A 26,514-nucleotide genomic window follows, 5' to 3' on the forward strand; every position below is an offset into this window, starting at 1 on the left:
AACATCGCCTGCTAGTCCTCTGTCACAAATCACCCCTGAAACTCGTCTCCACCCCCTGGCTACACTCTCTGCTTCACCTCTCTTGCGACTGTCCGTTGCTTTGGATGGTTGACCCCAGTTATTTACACTCATAGACTCTTTCTACTCTTTGTATGTTCTCTCTTGCTTCTCCTGACTTTAGACATTGTTATTGACTTATTATTGATTAAAGCTACAAACTGTCCGTTTGGTCAAAAAATAAAGATTTGGGGGGAAGTGATCCATGGAGGCCAAACACGCCTGAAAGCCAAAACTCCGGGTTAGAAAATCACATGTGCTTTCTTTTCCCCCTTGCACCTTCGCTTTCTATGTAGGGCGGGGCTTGTGGAGCTTTCCGAGTTCCTCCGATGTGTTCCGATCTTCGCCGATCTTCTACCCCGGTGGTAAGGTCGCTGTTCGTGCTGCGTGTTCTCCTCACATCCGCACAGTCCGTCTCCGACCGAGCTCCCATCATGGTGGACATCTTGGTGTTGATGTTTTTCGCCGTTATGGGCCTCGTCTTCCTCTCCTACATCATCTACATGCTGTGATGAAGATGCGTCCTGGTCAGGCGATACTGGAGCCTAACGGAGGATGTTTGTTTTTCCTCTCCTGCATCCCCGGTTTACACCACAAACAGAGGTGAGTGTTGTATTTGCAGGCGTTATTAAGCGAAATCCTTCTGTGGTGGAAAATAAGTGCATATACCCGAGAAAGGCCGGTGTTCCTGTTGATGTATCGATTTTGGGATGATTGGTTTCTTTCATCGCCGTCAGTGTTACTAAGTTGCCAGCGACAGACCTGTTAATGCTTCCCATGTTTCAGGGAGTAGAGCCACGGCCAGGCCATGATGGTTCCCTTTGGAGCTTTCATGTGGGGATGAGAGGAGCGATCCAGGCAAGAGAGGAAAAACAAATGAAGAAGAAGAAGTGGAAGCCAAACTGTTTTGCACTCTGCAATCATTCCCCTCCTTCCTTCTTTGGAACAGTCAGATCTGACCAGGATGCCCAAACAGAAATTTTAACCCTCATCATCATTTTCTGTGGTACTTCTGTGTCAGTATTACTGTTTAGAGGAGTAGCGATGTTACCTGCACATAAGGATCCAGGATGGCATTCATAAATGTGTAGAATTTGCCTTTTTTTTTTTACACTGTGAGATTATTCATTTATTTATTTTATTTTTTTAAGGATAGATTTGATTTGAAGTGTTCAGTTTGACAGTATTATTCAGATGTTTTATCAGCTGTTTTTGCACAGGTTTGTGTTTCAGCAATCAGTTAGAGAGCCTCAGACTTGTGATGTCACTATACTGTCCTTCTCACTGTAATCATCATTGTCCACTAAATTAAGAGGAATGGAATGGTATTTGTTGCACTATATCAGTTGCTTTAATGTCCTGAAGCTTTGCAACTACATTGCTCTTTTTCTGTTTTTGTCCTTATTTATTTTGGCCACAGATGACATCCACAAAGAGGTGTTGTTTGTGTATATCTGAGTTTCATATTATCTGTTATATTTAAATAATGTTCACTGATGCACACACAATTTTCTGATAATCGTGAAATGTCAAATAAAGATGATTCCAGTAAACCCAGCTGCCTTCTCTTTCGCTTGTTGGAAAGCAACGTTGAATTCAGCCTTTTTGGGCACTAACAACTGTCACGGTCAGTTTTCAAGAAGATGACAAACATTTCATGGTTCGAGCTTCTCAAATAGATGGAGGCTTTCCTGCTTATTCTTAGGTGTATTAAGTTTAATACATTTGCTGTTGGAGTGACAGACCAAATCACTATTTGTTGTTGTCTGCAGATACTTTTATTGAAATTTATATTGCTTGAGTGGTTAATAAGCAAAAGCAGGGCTGAGGTTGCACCAGACCACTAAAAGTGGATTGTGTTGCCATATTGATGTAACCACAGCTGGAAATTACAGGAAAGAATAATCCTGGGGGGGGGGGAATAAGAATAACTGTTGTCCTCCGCAATTCAATATTAGAAAGGTCTCCAAACAAGAGCTGAATGTAAAGGCAGAGGCTTTAAAACATGCTGCAAACCAATGGTTAAAGTCCAGAACAATAGGGTCAGGTTAAACTTTAGCAGAAAACCTCTAAATGAGCCCACAGAGTTCTGAAAAGGAGATTGAAGAGCAGAGTGTGGCTCATGAACATAGCATCGTACGCTTTTTGGTCACTCGAGACACGACTGAATATAGAGAGAGCATATTTCATCCCTCTGAAAATGGGGGACTATGTACAAAACTCTCTATAATTTTTAATTAATACAAAACTTCTATCAAACTTATTGAATTAAACCAGAAAGTCTGCTCTTCAAGTACATGTTGATAGATTTAAAATCCACCGTGGGAAGTATCCAAAGGCAAAATTACAAAAAAATAAAATAGACCTAATTGTACATTATGCTTTTATTATGAAATTTCTTAGGCAATATACTTCACAATTATGTATTTTTTTTTAGTGTGGTATGTTTATTTCTCTAAATAAAAGGCATATTTCACACACAAAAATTCCACTCGAGTGTTCTGTGAAGTAATGTCATGCTGTAAACTTTGGCATATCTGCACATCACATCCACATCTCAGCTACTGAGAAAACATTTGAGCAGGATATATATTTTTAAGCCTTGAGCATGTTGGAAAAATATTCATTCTTCTCTAAAAAGAATGGGTATGACCTGAATGATGACTAACAGTACCATATTCCATGCACCACATTTCCTGCCAAACCCGCCCCACACTCTGTAGCTGTTGTGGATTTTTGTGCCAGATGCTCTCCTGCAGATGGTGCTCTTGACCTATAGTAGGCTGTGGGGCCTGACCTGAGAGCAGCTTATCTGTAAATAGATCAGAACAATCCAGATGCATATATGGAAGAACAAGTTACAGGAGGTGGGTGGATAAAGAAAATACTCACGTGAAGTTTTTCAAGTTGATCACAAAAATGCTTGAATTCCAGCTAAAGGCATATTTTAGTCGCTACTCAAACCAAAGTGTACTGTTACACAAAACAGGATTTATTCATAATTTTCTATTTTATCAACAGATGAAGGCTCCTCTGTCTTATTTCTCAATGAGGACTCTTGAACATTTGCATCTCTCTGCAAGGTCACAGGTCAGCTTCTGCATAACAGTGGATATCTTACCCTAACAATTTTTTTAATGAATCCTGAAAACACGTTGTAATGTCTCCTTGAAGTTATATGAACGTAAGATAGTTAAGCTAGATTAGCACAAAGTGTAGAAACATGGTAACATGGCTAACCTGGTTCATCCCTTACTCAAAACGTTTAACCTGTATGAATTACACAAATATAACATAATATGTTAATTGGCGAGCTGTAGAGTTGCTGGTATGTAGATTTAGTTTTCTTTTGACAAGACAAAGTAGGCTTTTTTTCCTGCTTTGTTCTCACTTTTATGCTAAGATAAGCTAAATATCTGTAGCCCTGCAGTGTAAACATAAACTGTAGCAATTTCAATCATATCCTTTCTGAAACTATATAAATCTATTTCCTAAATGTTAAACTGGGATGCATCAGGGATGACCCTGATGAAAGCCGCAAGCCGAAACGCGTTGGTCAGTCAATAAAGTTGTTCCTCTTCCCTTAGGTGTTGCTGGAGTTCCTGCATTGTGAATTGTTTCATCCTCTCCATGCACCTTGGAAGTAGGTGAAGTTGTGCCAGAAATTTTTGCTCTAAATGTTAAACTACTCATTAATTTATTCCTTCCCACCTCCTCAAAGCACTTAGCTAAAGTTTCTCCCACATAGGCAGATAGAGCCCCTCTGGGGAATGATCAGAATTCCTCTGCTGATAGTATAAGCTACCACTCTCACCATTACAATACACCCACTGTTTTATCAGAGAGCACACACACACACATGTGCAGTCATTTTACTTCAAACAGCATCTTTGGCACAGCCAGATCAAATGACACTGCAGCAAGCTGACACTACACTTGTGAGTCTTCATCTGGGTTAGAAAGAGAATGAAGCATTGAAGCTGGACTAAAGGAAAGATTTCAATCACACTCCTGTTCGCCTCATATCAGATTGTGTCACAGCTATGTTTTGTGTCCCCTGAAACTCGACAGGCCAGAAACAGGTGCTCTTTTGTTTTTCAGCTGCAGAGACCTTGACTTTCCCCCGGAGCCATAGTTTTGGTCTAATGCAGTAACACAGGACATTTATATGTGCTTATAATTACTTTAAAAGGAGAGAAAAAAACAATCCATATAGTACCCTAGCACTGCTACAGCTGCTGACAGCATTCCTGGCATTCCTGAGGATATTTCGTTGTCTTTTATATTTTTGCTTAATTCTCTGGATAGCTGGAAGAATGTGCACAACATTACATCATGTCCAGATGCTTCCGGTGCGGACTTTGATGGCTGAAATGTCATCGATTTAAAACCTAAATGTTTTTAGGATTTAAAGACAAATAACGTGGTGTGTTTTAAGTCATTCGTTTTAGACTTCTTACTGTCAGAAAATTTCTTTGATGCTTTTTTTCACCTTGTTCTCCATTTGTCAACTCTGCAGCTGAAAAAAATGAACCTAAGGAGCCTTTCTGGGAAATAAACTGTAAGTAATCAGTCACTGGAAGAGAACTAGGAGCAAACTGAACACAGCACAATCATAAAACACATCAAGTCGTTCCAAAATAACCCCTGGAAGTGGACAGTGGAGTGGGAATAACAAATGATCAAGGAAAGACCTTCCCGATGTGAAGTTTTCCTTTAAATTGATCCTGCACAGTTATGAAAAGCCAGGAGGAACAAATGCACATCGACAGCGTAATGCATAAACTACTGCCTGCTTAAATAAAGGATAATAAGTTTACATCTTTTTCAAAAATCTCTATATTTCCATTCATGAAGGCGTCTCCTGATTTTAGATGGTGATGATAATAGATGTTGTGATATGATGAATCTAATGTATACGTATGTGTTCAAAGTTCAAATATTAGGACCCGTGTGACTAGATTGTAATAACATCTCGTATCTGTGGCACCTTTAACCTCCGGCAACTTTTTTCCGCATTGCCAGTGAGCCGGAGTTTGGGATTGAGAGGATAGAGAGTGTAGTGATAATAATACAATAGGTGAAGATGGAGGGAGGTGGAGAGGATAGAGGCAGAGCAAATAAAGAAAAACCAGGCAATGAAAGAAAAGAGAATGAGGGAAGGGAAATGGGGTGCCTCTGTGCTTATAGCCGTGGCCTTCAGTGTTAGAGTTCCTGTTGTTGTGGGGTGGGAGTTTCCCTCTGTGGCGGCGGTGAGGGAAATGGCAGAGGATGTCTTTTTCCTGGCTGACCGAGAATGCCCGGCTCTCGAGGTCTTTTCTCCTTTCGTGTGTGGTTTTTAGTCATTTTTTGCCAAAGTTTTTAGTGTTAATAATACAAACATCTCACCACAAACTCCTCGTTTTCTTTTCATTTCATTTGGAACACTGATGCATTGTGGGTAAACTATTTTCTCCCTGGGGGCACAGGGATATCTGCTCTTAAACGCCCAACAGATCCTGACAAGAGATTGGACTACACGTCCCAACATGCTCCCCTCACAATAGGAGGCGGGGGCCATAAATCCTGCCAGCCAATGGTTTTACGTGTGGGGATTTGTGTTTGGTGAGCTGCACGGGCAGCTGTTGTCAATGGCAACAGAGGTTTGCAGGGAAGCATGAGCTGGACAGCTGGTAGAGGGTCCTCTGCTAGGAGTCACATGAGCTCCCGGCAGCCAATCTCAAGCCTTCCGCCTTCCTCTCTCGGCTGCTTTTTCTCGCTCATTTGCTGTTCTGGTTCTCTTCAGCTGCAGCAGGAGGGGGAGGGGAGATGGAAGGAGAGGAGGGAAGTGGAGACAGGGAGAGGGAGGGAAAGGAGGCGAGGCCAGCGTACACAGGGAACGAGTGAAAGAGAACGAAAGCGGAGAGCGGGAGTCTCTTCCTTCTGTGTGGCCATCAAGCAGAGAGGCGAGATTGGACGTGCACACTGTTTCCCCTCTAGCTGTCACCCAGAGCGGCAGGGGAAGAAGAGGAAACAGAGACAAGGACAAAAGATGAGTGTCTAGCTGGATGTTTCAGGCTGTCACACTCAGAGACAGAGTCATGCCTGTGTGGAGAGGCGAAGCAGCAGCAGCAGCGCTCGGCTGCCAGGCTGCCTCGCCTGTGTGACGAGAGCAGGACTGCATTTCTGCTGGGAATACTAAACCAGGAAAAGAAAAGAGAGAAGGCAGGCAGCCGGTGATCTTGTGCCATGACTGGGAACAGGAGGAGGGAGGAGACTCGTTGAAATCATGGACCAGGTGAGGATGGAGATGAGGAGGAGGGGAGGGAAGGAAGTGAAGGGGAAGTGAAGGGGAACAGCACCTTTAATGTGCTCCACATATCCACACCTCTCTGACACAAAGCACGCAGCGCAGACGCAGCAGCGGCTCCTGGTTTATTCATAACATGCATCACAACTGTTTTCATTCCCTCGAGGCAAAAACAAACTGCACAGCATGCTGCCGAACCCACGGTGTGTGTTTTCTGATTCACCCCTGGCGAGCTGGTTTTCACTCTGAGTGGGTGGGGGGGGGGGGGGGGGGGGGACAGGCCGGGCCGGCAAAGGTGTCGCCACCGGCAAGTGGCAGGCTGGAGAGATGACACAGTTCAAAACATCACCGGCTCGTATCTTAGGTGAACACTTTGGAGATGAGCAACAGAACAGAATAAAAACAGGGGTGTGGCTGATTTTTACAGGATAACATGTCGTGAAGCGAGTGGCACCTTCACCTAGAGTCAGACAGGAAGGAGTAAGTGGATGGGATGTCGTGCAACAGTGTTCACATCCAGAGCATTACTGATAGAGACCGAGGCAAGCCGAAATATTGTGTACTCATGTCACAGCCTTTACAATAGGTCTCATCACCTGCACCACATGTTTACTCAACGCTGTAACTTGATGCATGTCGAATGTCCCTCTCTTGCGCCCTAAACAGACAGTGTTTGTGACTGCTTTGGTGTATTTTATGACCTGTTTCTCAGAGCTCTGTTTGCAGGCTGATTGCTGCAGCTGTCTTTTGGTGTTGTCTCCACGGTGGAGGCGAGCAGCTGCCGGTAGTTTAGCAAAATGATGGATGGTTTAGAGGAGCAGAGACAAGAAGCAACACCAATCAAGTCTCCCTCCCTCTCGCATCTCCCCTCCATTGCCCTCAAATGTGTCTCCTTCTCATTGATTACCTCATCCCCCGTGTCCACCCTCCCCCTGTCTCACTCTGTTGCTTTGCGTCCTCTCTTCTCCTGAGAGGGGATCTGGTGTGAGCATCAGGTTTGCGATGAAGAAGAGGAGGGATTACGGGCGTAAATAGGTGACACACCCAAAGCCCAGCCCTTGCCTCGGGGTTAATTATTCATGCTGTCCATGGGTGGGGGCGTGCCTGTGCTGTATGTGTCCGCCTGCTCAGGTTGGGGTGATGTTAGCCCCCTTGGTACAGCAGGGATGATGTCATGACTGCTGCTAGCCAGACAGTCAGAGTGTCTTTGTTATTGTGGGTGGAGATATACTTAGAGGCAGGGGTATAAGCTAGCAACTCAAGCAGCAAACTTCAGGTAGTAACAGAGAGCTCACGATGTGTTTGGAGGACCTAAAAATGTCACGTATGACTTATTAACCAAGTGTTACACACACATTCTCATGAAAAGTATCAGTTCACCTTTGCACCAACAATGACAAAAAAGAGAATGGTGTCACTTACTGTGCAGTATAGATCACAGGAAACAAAAACTATTTATAAGACTCCGCAGTGCTGTGAAATGCTGACACGGCGTGGCCTTGGTGCAGTGCTAAAGCTGGGTCAGTGTCATTTTAATAGATGGACTATATTGTGATGTAATGTATGATTATACAGTAGCACTTTCCTGTTCACATGACTGTGAAGCATTATCTGCTGTTTTTGTTTGTTTCCTGGGTGTGTTTACAGTAAAGCAGCCGCGAGATGGTTCTTGGTATACAGTCTAAGTCTGAGAAACGTTTAGAGATACAGTGAGAGTTGGAAGCCTCAGCATGCACTAATATCACTGTGTGGATGCAAAAGAGGCATGCGGGCTTTACTGCAGTCATCGAAAGGCTTGCAAAGTTTACACGGCATCGTCACACACTTCTGTCCTTCTTTCTGTTTGTAGCTGTCTATTGAAAGACACGCATGTACATTCACAGTGATAAAGGGGGCAGAGGCTCAGTGAGGAACAGGAAAAAGGCTTGTGAGATAAAGTGCCTGTGAGAGAGAATCCAGGGCAGCAGCAGGACACCTCTTACTCTCAGAGTCCGTCTGCGATGCATTCTTCTGTGTCCGAGTATTGCCACGCTCCGTGCTCTATAAATCCTCATCCTCACTGCACTCTCTGGTTTTATAGGCTTATAAATGTTCTCAGTCAGAGCAACTTCTTCCATGAGGATGATTAAACTATTAGACTAACTGCAAATCAGCGTGGGTCATTAGTGCTTTGTGATCAATAGTCATTAAGGGAGACATGGGCAGGGCTTGTGGTGACTGCTGGCGTGCGAACTCGAAGGCCGAATATGGAGTTGCATGACCACATCCATCACGCAGAACCACATCGCTCTTTCTACTGTAACATCCTCGGACTCCACTGGAGTAAATTTGCAGGATTCACAGTTTAAAGTAAACCTTATTTATCTTACATTTGGCGTTGTTGCACCCCCCCACACTTCATCCGCTCTCTAAAACAAGTTGTTTCAGCTCGTCTCCTTTTACGCCTACTCTTCTGATTGTTTGCGTCTCGCAAACTAACTTTTGGTGCAGCAGGCGGTCTTAGTTGTGTGCCTGACATGGCTATTTTAAGGATATCCACTATCTTTTTTTTATCATTCAGATCCAAGAGATGAAACCCGCCCCCAAATTTCCCACGTGTGGGACTAATAAAGGTTATCTTATCTTATCTTATCTTAAAAAAAATTTATACTTTTGGCTCACCGGCACTATTTGCACATATGTTGAACTCATTATGTGAAACTTAATATGAGCATCCACAACTGCAGCTGTTTGTGTATGACAGAAAATAAGGCAGAGCATGATAGATACATTTAAAAGTGTGTCACTACATCAGAGGGAATCCCTGATACAACTGGATGAGGCACATTCATGTGGACAGGGGTGACGCTGTTGTGTTTGTGCTGCTGTCTGAGTACAGCTCCCTGGAGGCTCAGTAAAGGAGGCTGGGCGACATGTCTAACTTTAGTGTGTATATGTGTGCATATATTTATCTATGTGTGTGTGTGTGTGTGTAAGTTCCTGTGGCTGTCAGCCAGAGTTATCTGGCAAATTGCTTTGTCTGTTTCCCATAGATGTGACTGAAATGGAATGCAGTCAGAATTAGCTCAGGGCGAAGCAGCCACGGAGGGAGATATTTTATGAGAGTGAAAGTGTGTGTGTCTGTGTGTGTGTGCGTGTTAGGGAAGAAAGGGTCTTATTAGGTTACAAATGAGATAGTGAGAGAGAATGTAAAAGACAAATGTGTGAGAGGAATGGATAAAGAAAAAGAATGTGTGTGTGTGTGTGTGTGTGTGTGTGTGTGTGTGTGTGTGTGTGTGTGTGTGTGTGTGTGTGTGTGTGCTTCATGGTAGAACAGGTGGTCTAATCTGATGTCCCACCCATGGCACCCCGAGGCCTCCTGTCTACAGCCCTTCAGTCTTTGCACTCTGAAGAATTTCTCACCGCGGGGCAGCAAACAGTGAGAGACTGTTAAAGATAAACTTTGAATGTGCGTTTGCATCCAAACTGAAATCGAACAGTCACATACCTGCTTGCAGTAATCAGACGTGATATTAAAACCACGGCCACAAAAACAGCTCTGACCTACCCTGACCTATCAGAGCATGGAGTCGGGATCTCTGTCTGGCGGCAGATCCTCCTATGGATGCTTGTTACAGCTGGCCGTGTTGTGTTTCTCAAGCTGCTCCCGATCTTGCTGATGTTGCTGTCTTTTAGGGGTGCATTGTTCTGAAGTGTTTATCAGTTTTCTGTGTGTTGAAGTAGTGTCAAAGACCCAGAATTTCCCAGCAGCGTTTTTGCATTCTACTAAGATGATTAATACTATTCATTCATACAGTCATTCAGTGTTTATATTGATATTTTTACCCATGTTTAGAGCTTTTGTAGCTTCTCTGGTCTCAGTATGAGTTCTGTAACACTGAATAGAGGGGAGTTACAATAACATATATCCACACTGCTGTAGGAAAGCAGAGTTCACAGAGGTACATAGTTCCTTGCAGACATTTATGGTAAAAATGGCTGTCACCATATTATGCACAGTCTCTACATCAGCAAGTAGGCTCCAGTACTACTACATGCTTATCAGTGTAATACTTTTCATGCAGGCTTCCATTTCATGTAAAATCAACCAAATCTATAAAAGGAAAAAATTAAACTTGAACTCTCAGAACCTGTAGTCAGCTTCAGTTAGTTATTTGTGGAGCGGCACAATGGTCTGCTCTCATTGTTAGCTCTGCAATAGACTGGCAGCCAGCTGGATTAGGATCCACCCCCCGCCCACCCATGACCCTGAATTGGATAAGTGATTAAGAAAATCAATTGATGGGTGGGTGGCCGTAGTATATTTATCAAAGCTATGAAAAACGTTGCTGTCATAGTAAAAGAAGCTCAGAAGAGACAAACAGAAGTCGTTTTATTATTTCCAGCATTTTCAATCTCTTGTAAATTTTTGTGTACAGAAGCTGGCCACCAAACCCGTTTTAAATCAACATTAAGCATCACCATCCGAAGCTTAAATTCGTATTTTTGTTCAGCATGACTTTTTCTATAACTTACTTTTGAGCCTGAATATGATGAAATATGTGCATAATAGCATCCTGTTAGCCTTTTTCCTTTAGGCTCCAACATCTTGGAAGAAGTGTGAGCTTTTGACCCACCTCTGTGTCTATACTGAGAGATGTAGCTCAGTAATTTTATCATAACATGAAGGTAACATTTCGCACAATTTGATTAAATATACAAAAGAAATTAACTTGTTCTGAGGGAGTCTAGAAGAACTGGCTCGTTGATTTTTCAAAGAGAAAATTGTAGATTTGTATCTATTCTGTAGGCTCTGTTTTTCCACAGAAATCCTTTCAACTCATTTTTAAGACATTTAAAATGCAGAAACGCATTTAAACATATTGTAAATATCATGTTCATGTCAGGTATAAAGAGCTGTTTGTGCATGTGGAGTATCTTAGCACAGGGCTCATGTTCTTAATTCAGTTGAATTTTTAAGGCTGGAGATAACCAACTGTTAGAGGCCAGCAGGCAAACAATGCACAGATTGTCCCGTGAAAGAAAGTAGGACACCCATCTCCAGCAAGTAAACATCTCCCGCTCAGCTTAGGACCTCAACCTCAGTGCACTTAAGTGGCAAGCAATGAATGCAGATGGCAGGAGCGGAGGGGGGGCGTTCTCCCGCAGGGGTCAAAGGTTAGCCAGTGTGGTTAAAGCCCTTCCTGTCAGCGGCACTTTGCATCAGTCCAGCCCACTTCAGGGAACGGCAGGATGATGACACGGGACGAGAGCAGCTGAGCAGGGATAAACCAGCCAAAACAGAGGAATGAGGTTTATCGGTTGCATTGGGAGGCCGTCCAATTAGGAGGCCATTTGAGTCCAATTTAACCTAATGGGCCTGTTTGGCGTGCTCAGTTATCAGTTTGACATGTTTTCGACTCCCTATCTATTCCCACTCCTGCTCTGTCATCCTTGAGTCTCAGAGCAGCTGACTTCAGCGGTTGAGGTGCTGCACGAGGATGTCAGTCTGTAATGAACAGCTGCTGTTTCATTACTTTGATCATCTAACAAGCTAAATGGATGCTCTAAAGTTACTGGGCGCCACGGCAGCATATCAGTAATGAACTGAGCTTCATGACCCGCTGACCTCTTGGCCTATTTTCCTTTGTACTGTCCAACTTTTCCTTCATTCACCGCAATGACCCGACTCTATCACATCATGAGTTCAGACTCTCTTGTTGTATTTTGTGGCTCTCATGTCCAGAATAAACTGTTCCCTTCCCCGTTTCTCACATGGCCACATATTTCTTTCCATTTTTAGGGCTCATTAAAATCCTTGTCATCACTTTAAATCACATGAAACCCCATAGATGGGAATAAAATGAAAAACTCATCTGAGATACATCCAAGGACCTAATTTTTTTTATTCTCCACCCTCATACTGTATCTCACCATCTCTTATAGGTATGGAGCCCCCTTGTGGCATCCAGATGCCACTGTGGCTCAGTTTCTATCTTTCAGGGTTGGGAGCGAGGATTATCTATTTAGGGAAATCTCTGTGGTGAGCAGCAAAGGAACAGATGGTTATCCTTTTACAGAATCCAACCTAGAATAAGACGATGTGTGCTTATTTTGTTATTAACAATGATGATGGTGCACATTTACATTAATTCCACGAGCAAAGTATATAATCCTCTCTGTCTTGGCCATTAAACACTGCAGGAAAAAAGTGTCACATCTCAGTTTGTTATAAAAAAGCACTGCCCTCATTCTCAGATTTATGCTTTATACTTGTAGATCAACATCTTTATTAGTGATCTGTGTTTTGGAAAACAGCGCTGACTTTCCTTTTGAATTCAAAGATTTTACAAGTGAGCAAATCCACTCCTTTTATCTCAGTCTATGACTTTAGTTTAGAATCGTGACAAAAGCATTTAACACATGTGATCCAACTGTTTTAAGCACTTATAGTTGGTTATATTAAAAAAGTGGTGACCTCTCTGAAGGTTAGAAATCTGTCAAAACGTTTCTCTTGTGTGGTCTCACGTCTCCTCCGAAATGAGAACACCCTCCTTTAAGGCCATGTCTAGACAAACTTATCTCTGAGTTTTAAGGCCAGAGAAATGCTGGGATTAGGGTATGATCCCTTCAGGCATACGGGATTATTCAGTTTACTGTATATACTGCAAGAGGTGTGGCTTTATGTGCACCACAAAGCAGATCTGTCATGGCCGTAAGGTCCTTGAGACGATTTTTCTTGCTGCTTCAGAAAGTCTGATGATGTTTATGTTGTAGATTATAAGTTATGAAGACCTTGGGGGTGCTTGATTATTCTGAACGGAGTTATTTATGGTAAAACTTGCTCCATCTTTTTGTAATAAGTGCTTCCGTGAAGGCAGAGGATTAACTTCAAAGACTCAGATCCAAAGACAAAACACACTTTAATCCCCCAAATGTTTTAGGAGAAGGAAATAGTCATCCTAAGATGCCTAAAATACTAAAGTCTAAGGATGTGACCATGTGACGTTAAGTTACAGGACTTTTTTTAAAGGTATGAAAATAAGGAACAAACATTTGCCTCTGGATCTGGAGCTTATGTCATTCTATTAATATACGAGTTATTTCTGGATCCTACTGATTCATCGGTAACCAGCAGAGAAATCTGATGTAAACATGTTGAATGATATTGCACTCACTGATTCCCGAATGTGACTGGAAAACATATCTCATCGTCCGAGCTCATTGCCATTGTTTTCCCTCATGCCACAGGAAGTGATATGAGAGAGAGGAAAAAGATCTGTGAAAGGTAAAGAGGCAGCAGACACATTCAGCCAGCAGGAAGGAAACTCCATGCTCTGCTACTGGAACCATGAGTGTCTGTTTATTTTATTTCTCTGTCTCTCAGAAGAGATTTAAGGGAAAAGAAGAGGTTGTCCTTTTGAAGAATGTGTGCCAAGCATTTATAGTAACAGTGGCCATTTATAGAAATAGTGGAAACCCCTGGAAGTTATTCAGCCCTTGTTGTCTTCTGTATTTGTCTGGAACTTTGAGGAATAAATTGATGGGGAGACACACTGGCGATCTCAGGATGCTAATTCTCCACTCATGTGTACTGACACTCACACCTGAACATCGATTAGTCTCTGGGCATTTCCTTTTCTTTGTTCCTTTATCTCAAACACTCCCACATGGCTGTTCTTATCAGCTGTCTCCATGTTAAGGCCTGCTTCTGTATCAAAAAGAAAACTCCAAGAAGTGGAGGCCCAGCAGTTCATGAGTGGAGATGAGATAATGTATAAGCTTGTACAGGAAGATGGGACTTAAACTCTCTTTACAAAAGGCTTATACGCATAAAAACCCATAAACCTCTATCTTTGATACAAAGGGTTCTTTCTGTGGTGGAAACTGGATTGTGCACTATAGGATATGGCGTATCAGCATGTCCAGTGTAAACCCCAGGCTAGCGGTAGTGTGTGGCTTGCATGTGTGTGTGTCTGCAATGAGTCACTCTCTCTATCCTACACCCAGCTCAATGTCCGCTCCAGCAACAAAAGCTCTGAGTCTAACCTGTCTCTACCTTTGCAGATTGGGTGCCCACAGGCCTTTAGTTGTTTATAGAGGAATGAGCGAGGCAGCTGCAAGAGCGAGTGGGGATTACAGTGAAATGTAGAGATGGGTGAGGGAGGTCTACAGGTCAATAGAGAAACAAGGAAAAGAGTATATGCTATGTTATAATATCAAGGAGGTTCGTTACTGACCATAGCTACAAAAAACAAAACAAAACAATGAGCTTTCAATGTGCCAAGCTGTTGTTCCCTCTGCTCTTGGTGTAACCCTAAAGCTTTCTGGGCATTACCTGACAGAGGGGCATCAAACGAACTGGTAATTCAACAGTCGTGACTATGCTCCATCCCTAGCACCTGTTCACAAAATACCTGTGATGTTACCTACTTAGTCCGTCTAATAGTGAAATTGAGCAGGTTAATAGTGAGAACAAGTGTGAAGCAGACTATCTTTTGATGTGAGGAAGGGCAACAATGTTTCTCCCAAAGTTGAAGTTCATTTGGGAAAATGGCTGTTTATTATTTTTTGACAAGCACAGTGCAGAATGACAGGAAATGAGCAGAGAAAAGGGAATAGCTTGCAACTTTTGGGAACTGAGATATGACCATTGCACAAGCTTAGTCTATATATGCTTATCCATATTAATAAAAACATTACTAACACTTTCCCTGTTAACCTTCCTGTAAACCCCGTTACCACTTACAAATGATGTCACATTCATTCGTGTGAATGAATGGCATAGCTGACAATCTCTTTAAGCATGCAGAAATAAATGAAACTGCAAAATGGCTACAAAATCCAAAAGCACAAATGAAAGGTCTGCATCATTTTGTAAATGAAGCTCTTAGAAATCAGTGTAGCGTGAATAGAAAGCATCTTCTGAATGGAGTTCAGTCGCTTGGCACAGCATCAAGCGATTACAAAAGCTGCGGCAAAGGCTGCAATTCAGGCTCGGTGTTTAACTACTTTTATTTATGTAGCGGTATGCGGTACAGTTACAGTCCCTCTCTGTCCGTTTAAGCTGCCTGGTCAGCTGTTTCCTCCTCTCGTGCCAGTTGTCCGGCCAGACAAAGAGGACTCCTCTGTCATGCGGGGGTGGGGGCGGGGGTGTGGGGGTTATGGCTCTGGTTGGAATCCATAGGGTCACCGCTCTCCCTCTCAAACTTCCCATAACACCCTTCAAAGGAGTGCCACGGGAGCTTTTGTGTCTCAGAGTGAGACATACAGCAGAATTGCTTGCATAACTACATCTTACTCACACATACATAAATATTTCAACCTGTCTCTTTCTCATCTTTGACACCCGCGTTGCAGTCACACGCTCACATATGTTCAGATGTGCTTAGCAATGAGCAGCTGAGAGAATTACTACAGCGTAAGCATATGGGAGGTTAGAATCATCACCGGACATGTTTCACGCTATCAAACCGAGAACATGTTAATCAGCCTTTTATTACATTTGAAACAAGGATTTAAAGAAGGTTACTCTTTATATTAGATTTGAAAGCGAGTGGGAGATAGTGTACCTTGGCAGGATTTCCACATTGTGTCCTTTTGGCTCTTAGCAGTAGGAAAACCCTCCAAGTACCATCATTAAATGCAACAGTATCAAGGAGACGGATATAGAGCGACTCTGTAGAAGCTTAAGGAGAACGATGTTGAGAAGTTCTGGCAACTAGACTCCTCAGACATAAAGTAAGCGTGTGCAGAGGGCGTTACGGACATTTACCAAGAGGCTGGGCACAGTAACTTAGGGGAAGTGAAGTGAAATAGAGGAGATATGAAAGAATTAGGAGATAGAAGCCTTGGGCGTGAGGACTGGGCGGGGTTAGCTTGGAATAAATGGAGTGATAACAATGAATAGTAGCATACTAGTGCACAAGCTGTGCGAGGTGGCCTAGAATGGTATGAGGAATGCCCACCCACCATTCCATCCATCCGTCCTGCCGCCTTTACAGCCTCAGCCAGGCAGCGGAGGGCCAGCGGAGGGAGGCGGGAGTTGAGGGGTGGGGGAGCGGTCGAGCGAGCAAATAGGATGATGGTTGTTTATGGGTTGGTCCCACAAGGCGTCGGGCTGTGTGCGCGATTATGTAACGGCTGAGGAGAGGCTCTGGATGCTCTCTGCTCATCCCCAGCTGACCCTCGAGGGAAAGAGATTGGGGAGGGAGGGGTGTCGCCTCACATCACAGTCACAGATCGGGGCTTACTCAGTCAGTCGTGGGGGACATACCCAGCGCCTGAGGATGTGTGTCAGTGAGTAAGCCTGACCCAGGGATGTGTTAGCCATCAAGTGCATGAGAAAAAAATGCTTTCTTCTGCCTGCACTTACTACTCCTTCCTGTCCTTCAACAACAACCTTTTATAGCCACCTGTTCAGATATAACACACAGCACCTCAAGTACACAAATCTTTCTCTCCCTCTCCCTCCCTCCCTCTCTGCACCTCTTTACTCTCAGCCTACCAGCAGCCATCAATAATAGAAAGCCCATTTTGCTTGCCTGACAGGGAAATTAATGTGTTGAGTGTGGATCTGCATGCAATCTGGGATAAGATGTGGACAAGCCCCAACTCAGGAGGGGTCTCCAACATAGGATCGCTCTTCCCACAGAAGAATGTCACGGCAAAGACTGATTTATGCCTCCGATTGCTTGAATTAAAAACATACTGATCGCAGAAAGAGGCTGCAGAGTTAGATCCTGATTCCAGGTCAGAGAGAAGATATAAAGTGTCCAGCTGCACATCCCTCACACTCCATGAAACCCCCCTTTCCCCACACCAGAAACCAAGCTTTGTGAACCAGACCGTCTGCACCATTACCCTTTTTCTCGGAGACCATCTGCCCTTCTCTCCCACCTTAAGACGGAGATACTCCAGCTAAGTCTCTTGCTCCGCCATGGTGGATTTACAGACAATCTGATATTCACTGAAACTACTCTGACCGCTGTAGATGTGTAACCTGGGGGTGGATTTAGGACACATATGGTAATTGTCTGTGTCAAATGAGGGATGAGTGAAGGTCATAGCTCTGGCTTTCGAAGAGTGTCCCCTGTAAGCTTTTGGCAGGGATTGTGTGTCTCCAGGCAGGCTTGAAGCAGAGGTTGGAGTCCACGAATGGAGACTGAGCAGACACGCAGAGATGAAAGCTGAATTGGCAGCTGTGGCTCTTGGCGTGGGAAGAGTCCCGTAAGCAGCTTTTTCCCACTATGATTCCAGTTGGTTTCCTCACAGGCAGGGAGGTTTTGAAGTGGCTCTCTGATACTCATACCCCTTCAGAGTAATAGCAGCCACATGGGTCCCCCCCCCCCTTAGCTTTGAGTCATCACAGCAGCCAAAGACCCCAGTCTCAACAATTTTATCTTCTTTTTTAAAAATTGTATTTATTTTTTATCCATAGCTCGTGCTGAAGTTTTTGTTTGCACTTTATATGATGCCATGGAGCATATGTAGTTTCACTGTATCCTCCTGGCAGCAGACTACACTTCCTTTTCTATTTATGAGTAAACTTCCTCTGACTACGTCTATTGATTCACATGAACTGCATCCAAAAATACAAATCTCAACACTTTTCCGAGAATACACAGACTGCTCTGGGTGGGGAAAGAATTAGAACAGCTATCAATGAATTATCCTTTCAGTCTTTCTTTAGCCTTTTTTTTCTGTCATATCCACATTCCCGAGATTCTTGCTACTCCTGAAATTATACCTAATGCATTGTTTTCCCAACCCTGTGGTTACTTTTACAGTAAATACTCATTGGGAGGTTGCTTTTCTGTGTGATCTATGATGATTAGGCAACTAACTATTTGTTTAAGCAAAATGCCAGAAACTGACTCATTTCATTATCAAAATCTGAATATTTTCTGTTTAATTGAGCTCTGTTGAATAAAGTCAGTATTTTGTGGGTTTGGACTGTTGACAAACAGACAAAAAAACACATCACCTTGGGTTACAGAGGTGATTTGGTTCCCTTATGACAACATTCACAGTACAATTTAATCAATAAGATGTAATGTAGAGTCAGACAAATACTTGTAGTGCCTACTGTAGTTTACTTTTTAAACATTTTAAGGGACACACTGTGTCAGACTGTGTTATTGTTGACATTTCATAGGTTCAGCAAAGAAATGGGACGTTTATATTGTATGTATTGTTTTCATACTTGAAGGATTCATAGGTCAGCGATAAGTGGTTTAACAAACAACAACAAATTCCTCAGTTACAAGGAGTGGACTGAAAATGACTGAAATGGCAGCTTGAAAGCCCAAAGGAAAACGTTGAAAGCCCTTTAGAAAGCCTGGAGAACTGTTGTTCAAGGCCACTTTAAAAGTTACAAGAAAGTCTGGCTACTTGAAAGCAAAATATAAAGTAATGTGTAATAACTATACATTTACAATCACTTTCCAGATTATAGGAGTACGTTTAAATTTAAATCCATCTTTATACAGTGAATTTAATATTTAGTAGGACATAAAACTTTTTAAAATAGCACCACATCAAAATGATAGACCATAAAAATGTTGCATATAATAATACAACACTGGTTAGATCTAGTTTGTCAGGTGTCAACCGGGGATAAAGACGCAGTTTCACTTTTAATTTCACCGATAATTATTGTGCCACAGTGACTTTTATAGGCGCTGCTTTTGCATTTTCACAGTTCTCGAATTCAGTTTCTAAGGTACTCCGATCAGAGCTGTGTTGGGTGTGCTTTTGGCTTGGAGCCCTCCTCTCGTTCAGCGCACAGCCAGAGGGAGCCCGCATGCTTCGCGTCTGCAGGGCGGAGCGCACAGATTTATCCAACGCACCCTCATTTAATTTGACTCTCTCCGTGTGAAGTATAGTACTCTAAAACGGGTCACTTCCGGTGCAGATAGCAACCATAAAAGCTTGAAAACGGCTTTAAATCGACTAGATGCCTTCTCTCAAACTCATCCGCGTTTAGAGCGTTTCTATTGATGGCAAGTCCAAAATTGCCTTTTTCCCCCCTAGCGAATAAAACTAGACTGTTAAATCTTACGAGAAATGACTACAGCACTAATGTTTATCTACAGCTTCCAGAAATATTTTTCTTTTGGAAGTTGTTTCTTTGAATTTGGGAATTTGGGCACATTCCTCTGTCCGGCTTTACTTTGAAGGCGGAGTCTCTTGACTTCCTGTGCACCCCCTCTTTGTATTTTGATGCCGCTACAGTCAGTTTCCAGGCAGGGCGAGTTCGCAGGGACTTAGATATGTACAACTGATGCGGTCTGCCGGAAGAAGAAGGAGAAGAAAAGGAGGAGGAGGCGGAGGGGCAGCGCACCGGACTGCCCCAAACAACGGGAAAAGACTTGGGAGTTGTTTTTTTCCTTCTAGGAGGAAGGAAGCTGGAAAAGTGTCGAATATATAAGTTTGTGTTTGGAGCATTGTTACCCTCAGAGCTCCCCGTCTGCCTGTGCGGCAACAAATCTGCCTCTCCTCGTTGCAGCCAAACAGTTTCTGCTGTCCAATGAATGGAGTTGCTTTTTGCCTTGTTGGAATACCTCCCTACTCTGAGAACCACGTAAGTACGCCGAGCTGACAGTGTGGTCTTGCTCCTTACTTATCGTTAGAGGTATTGATACTTGGACATATTGCGCTTGATTAGTGTGGAGCGGTGCGCGCTCGGGCCGGTCAGAGAGCGTGATTTCCTAAGAGGATTAACTGTAGTTTACATAGCCACTGTGTACACACACACTCACAGTCATACTGTACAGAAACTGAGTGTTTGATCAGAGTTTTTCTGCAGCTTTTGAGTCGCTGCTGTGGACGCAAGTGGTGCGCAATCGAATGAATTTAATCAGCCGCTTTACAAAAGCGATCGGACCCATTTTACGCCCGGGTGGGTTCAGTCTTTTGTCCGCGTCTCGCTGCATCAGGACGCGGAGGGGCTGTCAGTCCAGACGGGACGTCCCAAATGGGGATTGTGCGTCACTCCTCCAGTAGTACCGAGCTTCTCCTCATAAATCAAACATATTAATCACGCGGATTTGGCTGCATGGGGAGTCTTAATTGATTTAGCTCCATCAGGAGATGCTACCTTTAATCAAAACTGGTGGCCTGCTGCTTTTAATCTGTTACAAATAAGCTGTAAAGTGGTGGGAGATGACTGCTGACACACGAAGTGGTGGTGTAACAGTAAATGGGAAGATGGGAAAGGTGTGACTTGGTCTCAATAAGCATCACAAGATACCGCGGCCACCATCACTCACACACAGCAGCTGTTTTAAGCCTACAGAGATATACATGCAATGGTAAGTTGTTGTTTTTTTCTCCTGAGCAATGCTCTGGATGTCTGTTGGTGTGGCTCTGGAGCTGTGCATTGAAGCACTCATAGTGAAGTCATGAGGTGAGATGAGAGGTCTGCTTGCATGTGTGTGTCTGCTCAGATTTAACCTCTGAGGGTCCTTGTGTTCTTGTGTGATATGGCTCCACCGTGAAAATGCAGAACTAGCAGATATTTCCTGTTGTTCTTTGGTAAATTGCATTCATCTTTGTGTTTGACAGGGTGACGAGGTTATGTTTGCCAGTATCTCTGCTGTGTGTTGCAATATTGCTTTGAAATCATCAACCTCCGCTGTCACTCTCTAAGCTTGCTAAGTACATGAGGCTCCAAGCCCTCTCAGCAGTACCTATTCCCTGCTGTTCTGCCCCGGTGCTGGAGTTGTACAGATCCCCTCAGGTGTACTGGACACTGAAAGACAAGAGTTCACGTTTAAAGAGCTACAGGATCCACATCAGGTGGCACAAGTCATAAGACTGAAGTTCATGTTCTGTTTGGTTGGTTTGTGTTTTGCACTTTGTGTTGCTATTTATGTTAACTTCCACTCAGCAGTTAGGTTCAGACACCAAAAACTACTTGGTTAAGTTTAGAAAAAAAATGTTATTTGGGTTGAAAAGCTGACATTAACCTTGTATGTTGAAAAATGACAGTGTCTTGAAATATTACACCCCATGAGGGGGTTTTTATGAATGAATTCAGAGCGAAAAACCCGTCTTACTATTTCCTAAACCCAGTGATCCCAGACCAAACTCCCATGGCACCAAGTGTGCATGCATTCTTAAAGCCGGCTCAATGCGGACTAGAGATTAATATAAGAAAAACAACTTATGCATTCCTGATCTACACAGCTGCGTTCGGTTTACTGGCCGGGTGCTGTGTGTGTCTGTTCAGATTTAACCTCTGAGGGTCCTTATCTCCCTGAAATAGCAGATATTTGCTTTTGTTCTTTAGTAAATTGCATTCATCTTTGTGTGTGTGACAAGGTTACGTTTGCCAGTATCTCTGCCGTGTGTTGCAATATTGCTCTGAAGGAATCAACCTCCGCTGTAACTCCGCGGCGCGCTCAGTCTTGCTGTAATTAGGAATTTGTCTGTTTTTATATCTCGGCTCTACATTTTTTCCCTCCACTCTGTTCTTGCAGAGTTTATCACCTCCAGCAAAGAGCAACACTTCCTCTTGTGTGGTCGCACATTGATTGAGCCTCTGCTGTTTTATGTCACTGCAACAGAGCTGCGAAAGCCCCTTCGGACCCACTGAATTCACTTTTATCTGTTATGTAGTATCACAGTAAAACATGAAACACTTTGATGCCGTGCGTGTTCCCACATAAAACTGTAATTGAAATGAACAGGAACTCATAAAATTCAAAGGGTTTGATATCCCCCAGAAAGACTGCCTTAGCTGTCTCTTGTTGCAGAGGCTTCTGTGCTGAGTTCAGCTCGTCTCATTTCAGTCCCTGATCTGTTCTAAACCCTGTGTTTCAGCCAACACCCTGCTCTTCTTTTTAGCAGTGTTTTTTTTATTTATTTTTTATGCGATGGTGCAGGAAATGAGTCGCATACATCCATCAGCACAGATGGAAATGATCGGGATTGTTCTCCTCTCTTGCCCGAGTATTGGCAAGCGCACAATTGAACATTATTCCTTAGCGAGATGCAGGATGACACTAGAATCTAATAAAATGTCTAATTTGTCAAAATGAGGCGCAAAGTGAATCAGGCTTTGTGTGTTCCTCCAACATTCGAGCACAGAGAAGAGGAAGGGTGGAAAGTGTCTGTGTGATGAGAGCAGTTATGATGATGTCCAGTGGGACTGGTTTAATGTTGTTAGCAGTTCTGCTCTAATGTAGCAGTGCAGCGTTTGCGGGTGAGATCGATACCGGCAGCGGAGAGCAGGGAGGGGGAAGAGGGCAGGATGAGCGGCACTCCTGATGTCTAATGCTGCATTGTGCCACGTGATGCTGAAATATATTGATGATGGGAAACATGAGAGCACTTTTATGAAAATCTTGCCTTGAGCTGGTCGATGTTAAAGCTCACGTTTGTCCCTGCGGCACGCCTGTGTTTGTTCACTGATACACTGCAGACTAATGCAGCATCACCCTGTAGCTGTTATTATGTGCAAATCCTTCAGTTCTATCTACTGATCTGGAGACAGTTATCACACTGAGGTCCAGTCTCAGAATTTGCTTATTGCCTCAGAGAAAATCTCTTCTGGCAGAGGCTTTGGCTGATCCACCAACTCTCAGTTGGTGGATCAGCCAGTGGATCACAGGACAACCACCTCAGAGAGGCTGCAGACCTCAGACCACAGAACAGTCTGCAGGTCCAGGATCAGCTCCTGGTCAAGGGAACCTTAACTGAAAGCAGCTGTAAGAGGCTGCAGAGGAAAGCATTTCAGTGATCATTAGCAGATGGCCTCACCACGTAGTAGGCACATCGCATAGCAGATGCTGCAGTGCTGAGTATTTTAGAGATTTTCAAAACGGTTAGGCTTTCTTGGACTGCAATACACACTGATGTTTTCTAATGTTTGGCTCACAACTTGAAATGTTATCAATTGCATATGAGTAGCTGTAAGTGAAACATATTTGATATTCCTAATTATTAATATTTTTTTATTTTACTAAATATGCATTTTCCAAAAAATGTTTTGCTTTCATTCACTGCTCTGTACTGTTAAAGTAAACGTCGATTCACTTTACCCTCAAAGAGGTGGTAAGTGTCACCACCACCATGAAGCAGTGACTCTTGTGAGTCACATCTGTAGGTGAATCTGCTAACAGGACCTTCAAGTTTTAATATCCACATTTGGATCCAAAGTATTCGTACTGAGGAAGTGATAGGATGAAATTACCGTATCGATATTTGTACTTTTAGTCATTTGGTTACACTGTTTCATTTTGAGGATAGTAAAACAAAATGTTTAGGATCAGTTGCAATGTACTAATACTACAACTCATAGGCTAATACGACATATAAGCTGTGAATATTTCTTTATTACACCATATATTGCAATTAAATTGTTTATTATAACGATTCAATTGTTAACAGTGGAGTCAAAAGATAAGCCAAGTCAGGAAACTATACAAAAAAAGCCCCAAAATGTATTAATCTCTCATTAAAGCTGTTCCACGATTGTTGTGCACCTTTTGTTTTTGTTATTCCAGCCACGAAAGTAATTTCTTTGCTTGTATTGTGCATTGCATTATGGGACAGGATTGTCCACAGAATCAAACAGAATCGAGCAGTACCCAAAATATCGGCGAAGCTACACAGAGCACACTGTAAAGTAAAGTTTGTGTTTTCTCTGTATTATTGCAGGATGTGTTGTTGAGATTTGGTGCTGTATAAAAAAAAATCACTTAAATTGAATAGACCATCCTACATCAGTCAGTTCGTACCTCACACCTCCTCCCCTCCGCCGTCACCCCTGCTGCATTCCTCTAACCCAGAGACAACAGCTGCACCGCCGCTCTCACACCTCACATCCACAGTTATTAACCCTGTGAGTGCACGTGTGTGTTGTTGACACATGTTAATGACACTCAGACACAGTCAAGCACACAGGTGTTCGCAAAATTAGCCACTCCTGCTTGTTTACATCCTACTTAAAGGGTCAGAGTTACACCTAAAACTCATAATCTGTGCGCAGGTGCATGAAACGTACACACAACAGACACGCGCACGCGTGCGCGCAGATGCTTTTTGGCGTGGAGGCCAGTCTGAAAACTAGCTCTGTGAGAGTTTTAATTTGGCCTTCTCCCCCATGTATGCATGAGGAAGTCCTTGATGTTGTACAAACATGGGCCAGCCGGTATAAAGGTAGGCGAAGGACATCAGTCATCATTGACCTTGTTTGCTGTGGTACGAGGGGAGCAGCTGTTGTAGCTCTGCAAAGCAGGCGTGTTTCTGCTACTAATGGCTCCTTATTGATCTTCCTGTAGGTAGTCAGCCAGTCTGCATTTCTCTCTGCCACGGTTAAGCATCAGTAATTGGTTTAGTTTTGTTTTTAAAAATTTTACATTTGTATCTGTTTATTATGCAGTGGGTGAAAGGTGAGGACTTTTATAGGGTGTGCATGATGCTCTGTGCACATGTGCAACATGTTCTCATCCCAGGGTGTAGATACTGCTGTTCTGTCCCGGTGCTATGGGAGTTGTAGAGATCCACAAGATCTCTTGCTGCAGAGCCTCAGCAGCACTGGACAGTGAGGGATAAGAGTTCATTTTTAAAGAGCTACAGGATAGCACAAGTCATAAGTCTGCAGATCACGTCCTGTTTGTGTTTTGTGCTTTGTTATTGGGCTTTCACTCGCTATTTATGTTCACTTTCACTCAGCGGGTAGGTTTAGACGCCCAAAACTACTTGATTAAGTTTAATGGAAGTGGAACTCAAGTTTGTATATAAACCATCATAATCAAATAACTTGATATTTTTGCTTCCTGGGAGGCATTGCTGTTTTCTAAAACTGGCCAAAGAATTAAGAGAATTTCTAATTATTTACACACTGGTGAGACGCTCTGCTGGGTGAAAAGTGATGGATCTCATACTAGGGCTGTTCGATATAACGATATATATCGGATGATGATATAAAATCGTCTATCGTTTCATTTTACACTATCGTTTGTTTCGTGGTGTCGCAAAATAAGCTGTTTACGGCAATATTTTTTCATCGTTTTGATGGTCACTGTAGTGGCTATATTAATTTCTTAAAGTTCTCTCTTTCTCTTATATTTAATATAACCACACTACGAACGGACAAGCGCCTGTTTTTATGCGTTGTGGTTAGCAACAACGACGGTAACAGCATCGCGTGTCCGCTTGTTTATGTTCCACATAAACCTTTCACAATAAAGCTCAAGATCCTGTTGAGACTTTTCAAAATAAACTGAATCACGTGAAAGAGCAGATTATTTACGGATGAGAAGTAAAAAAGAGCCGCCAGGTGTTAAAAAATAAACCTTAGACTAAAACGTTAGAACAGGCTTTTCCCCGCAGCACGCCGTGTAATAAATACTCACAAAGAAAACGGCGGCCGTTACAACTTATGTCTAAAAATGTATAGTTTCATGCATCGGTTAAAACACTCGACTCCAGCTACATGACGCGCAGCTGGAAACACTTCACGCAAGACGAGCTGCCCAAGATTCACAGAATTTACAGAAAATGTTACATTTTTGTGATTTATATCGTTATCGGGACGATAGAATTCTTATATCGGGATATGAGATTTTGGTCATATCGCACAGCCCTATCTCATACCTACCTAGCCCTTCTCTTGCAGGGCACGCTCGGCCTGTGTTGTGCCTCAACTGGGAGATTTTCCTGTGGCGTCTGACTGGCAGGCGGTGGGAGGTTTGGTGTAAAACAAAGCCTCTCTCTCAGAAACAGATGAGAGCTAATTAGATTCAGCCTGTCGATGGTCTGGCATGCGTCAGTACCTCTTTGTATTTGTGCCTACAAAGACGCTGTGTTGGTGTGTGTCTCGAAGTGTTGTTTCTGTGAAGGAAAATATGAGGCTGTTGTACAGCACATTACATTGCATGAGGGGTTTATTGTTGACATATTGAAGAATGAAGAGCACGCCAGGTCTTGTTTGGAAATGCAGACTTGACTCTGTCTGTATCTGCTTGCAGGATCAGTCTGAAGGCAGCAGCTCAGGGTGAGGTTTGACTAAGGGTCAAGGTTCAGAGGTTAGGGGCCCCGCTCGTCACACACTTGGCCCCCAGTAAAGAGGCTAAAGAGGCAGGCGGGAACGCCTGTCACTGTGTGCAGCAGGGGGGCACAGGGGTTAACCAAGGGCTCCTGCGTGACTGATTTACATTCACATCATCTGATCCTGC

The 26,514-nt window shown here is 43.3% G+C and overlaps 1 protein-coding gene and 1 long non-coding RNA gene across 3 annotated transcripts in view; both read left to right on the forward strand.

Moving 5' to 3' along the window:
• The first annotated feature begins 345 nt into the window (after positions 1-345).
• Positions 346-1,610, forward strand: LOC134625565 (uncharacterized). Its single transcript, XR_010093735.1, has 2 exons — positions 346-660; positions 844-1,610. It is a non-coding gene; the product is annotated as an uncharacterized LOC134625565 (long non-coding RNA).
• A 4,335-nt stretch (positions 1,611-5,945) lies between these two features.
• Positions 5,946-26,514, forward strand: part of arhgap23a (Rho GTPase activating protein 23a) — a 67,670-nt gene continuing 47,101 nt past the window's right edge. The window contains exon 1 of one of the 2 annotated variants that reach the window (XM_063472305.1): positions 5,946-6,334. In XM_063472305.1, coding sequence (XP_063328375.1) covers positions 6,326-6,334 — 9 coding nt within the window. In that variant the 5' untranslated portion in view covers positions 5,946-6,325. Of the gene's footprint in view, positions 6,335-19,587; positions 19,911-26,514 lie in introns of those variants that run through there. The other variant, XM_063472302.1, reaches the window with a different exon arrangement.

This window comes from Pelmatolapia mariae, linkage group LG4 (genome assembly GCF_036321145.2).
Source record: "Pelmatolapia mariae isolate MD_Pm_ZW linkage group LG4, Pm_UMD_F_2, whole genome shotgun sequence".
In the NCBI taxonomy this organism is placed as follows: Eukaryota; Metazoa; Chordata; class Actinopteri; order Cichliformes; family Cichlidae; genus Pelmatolapia; species Pelmatolapia mariae.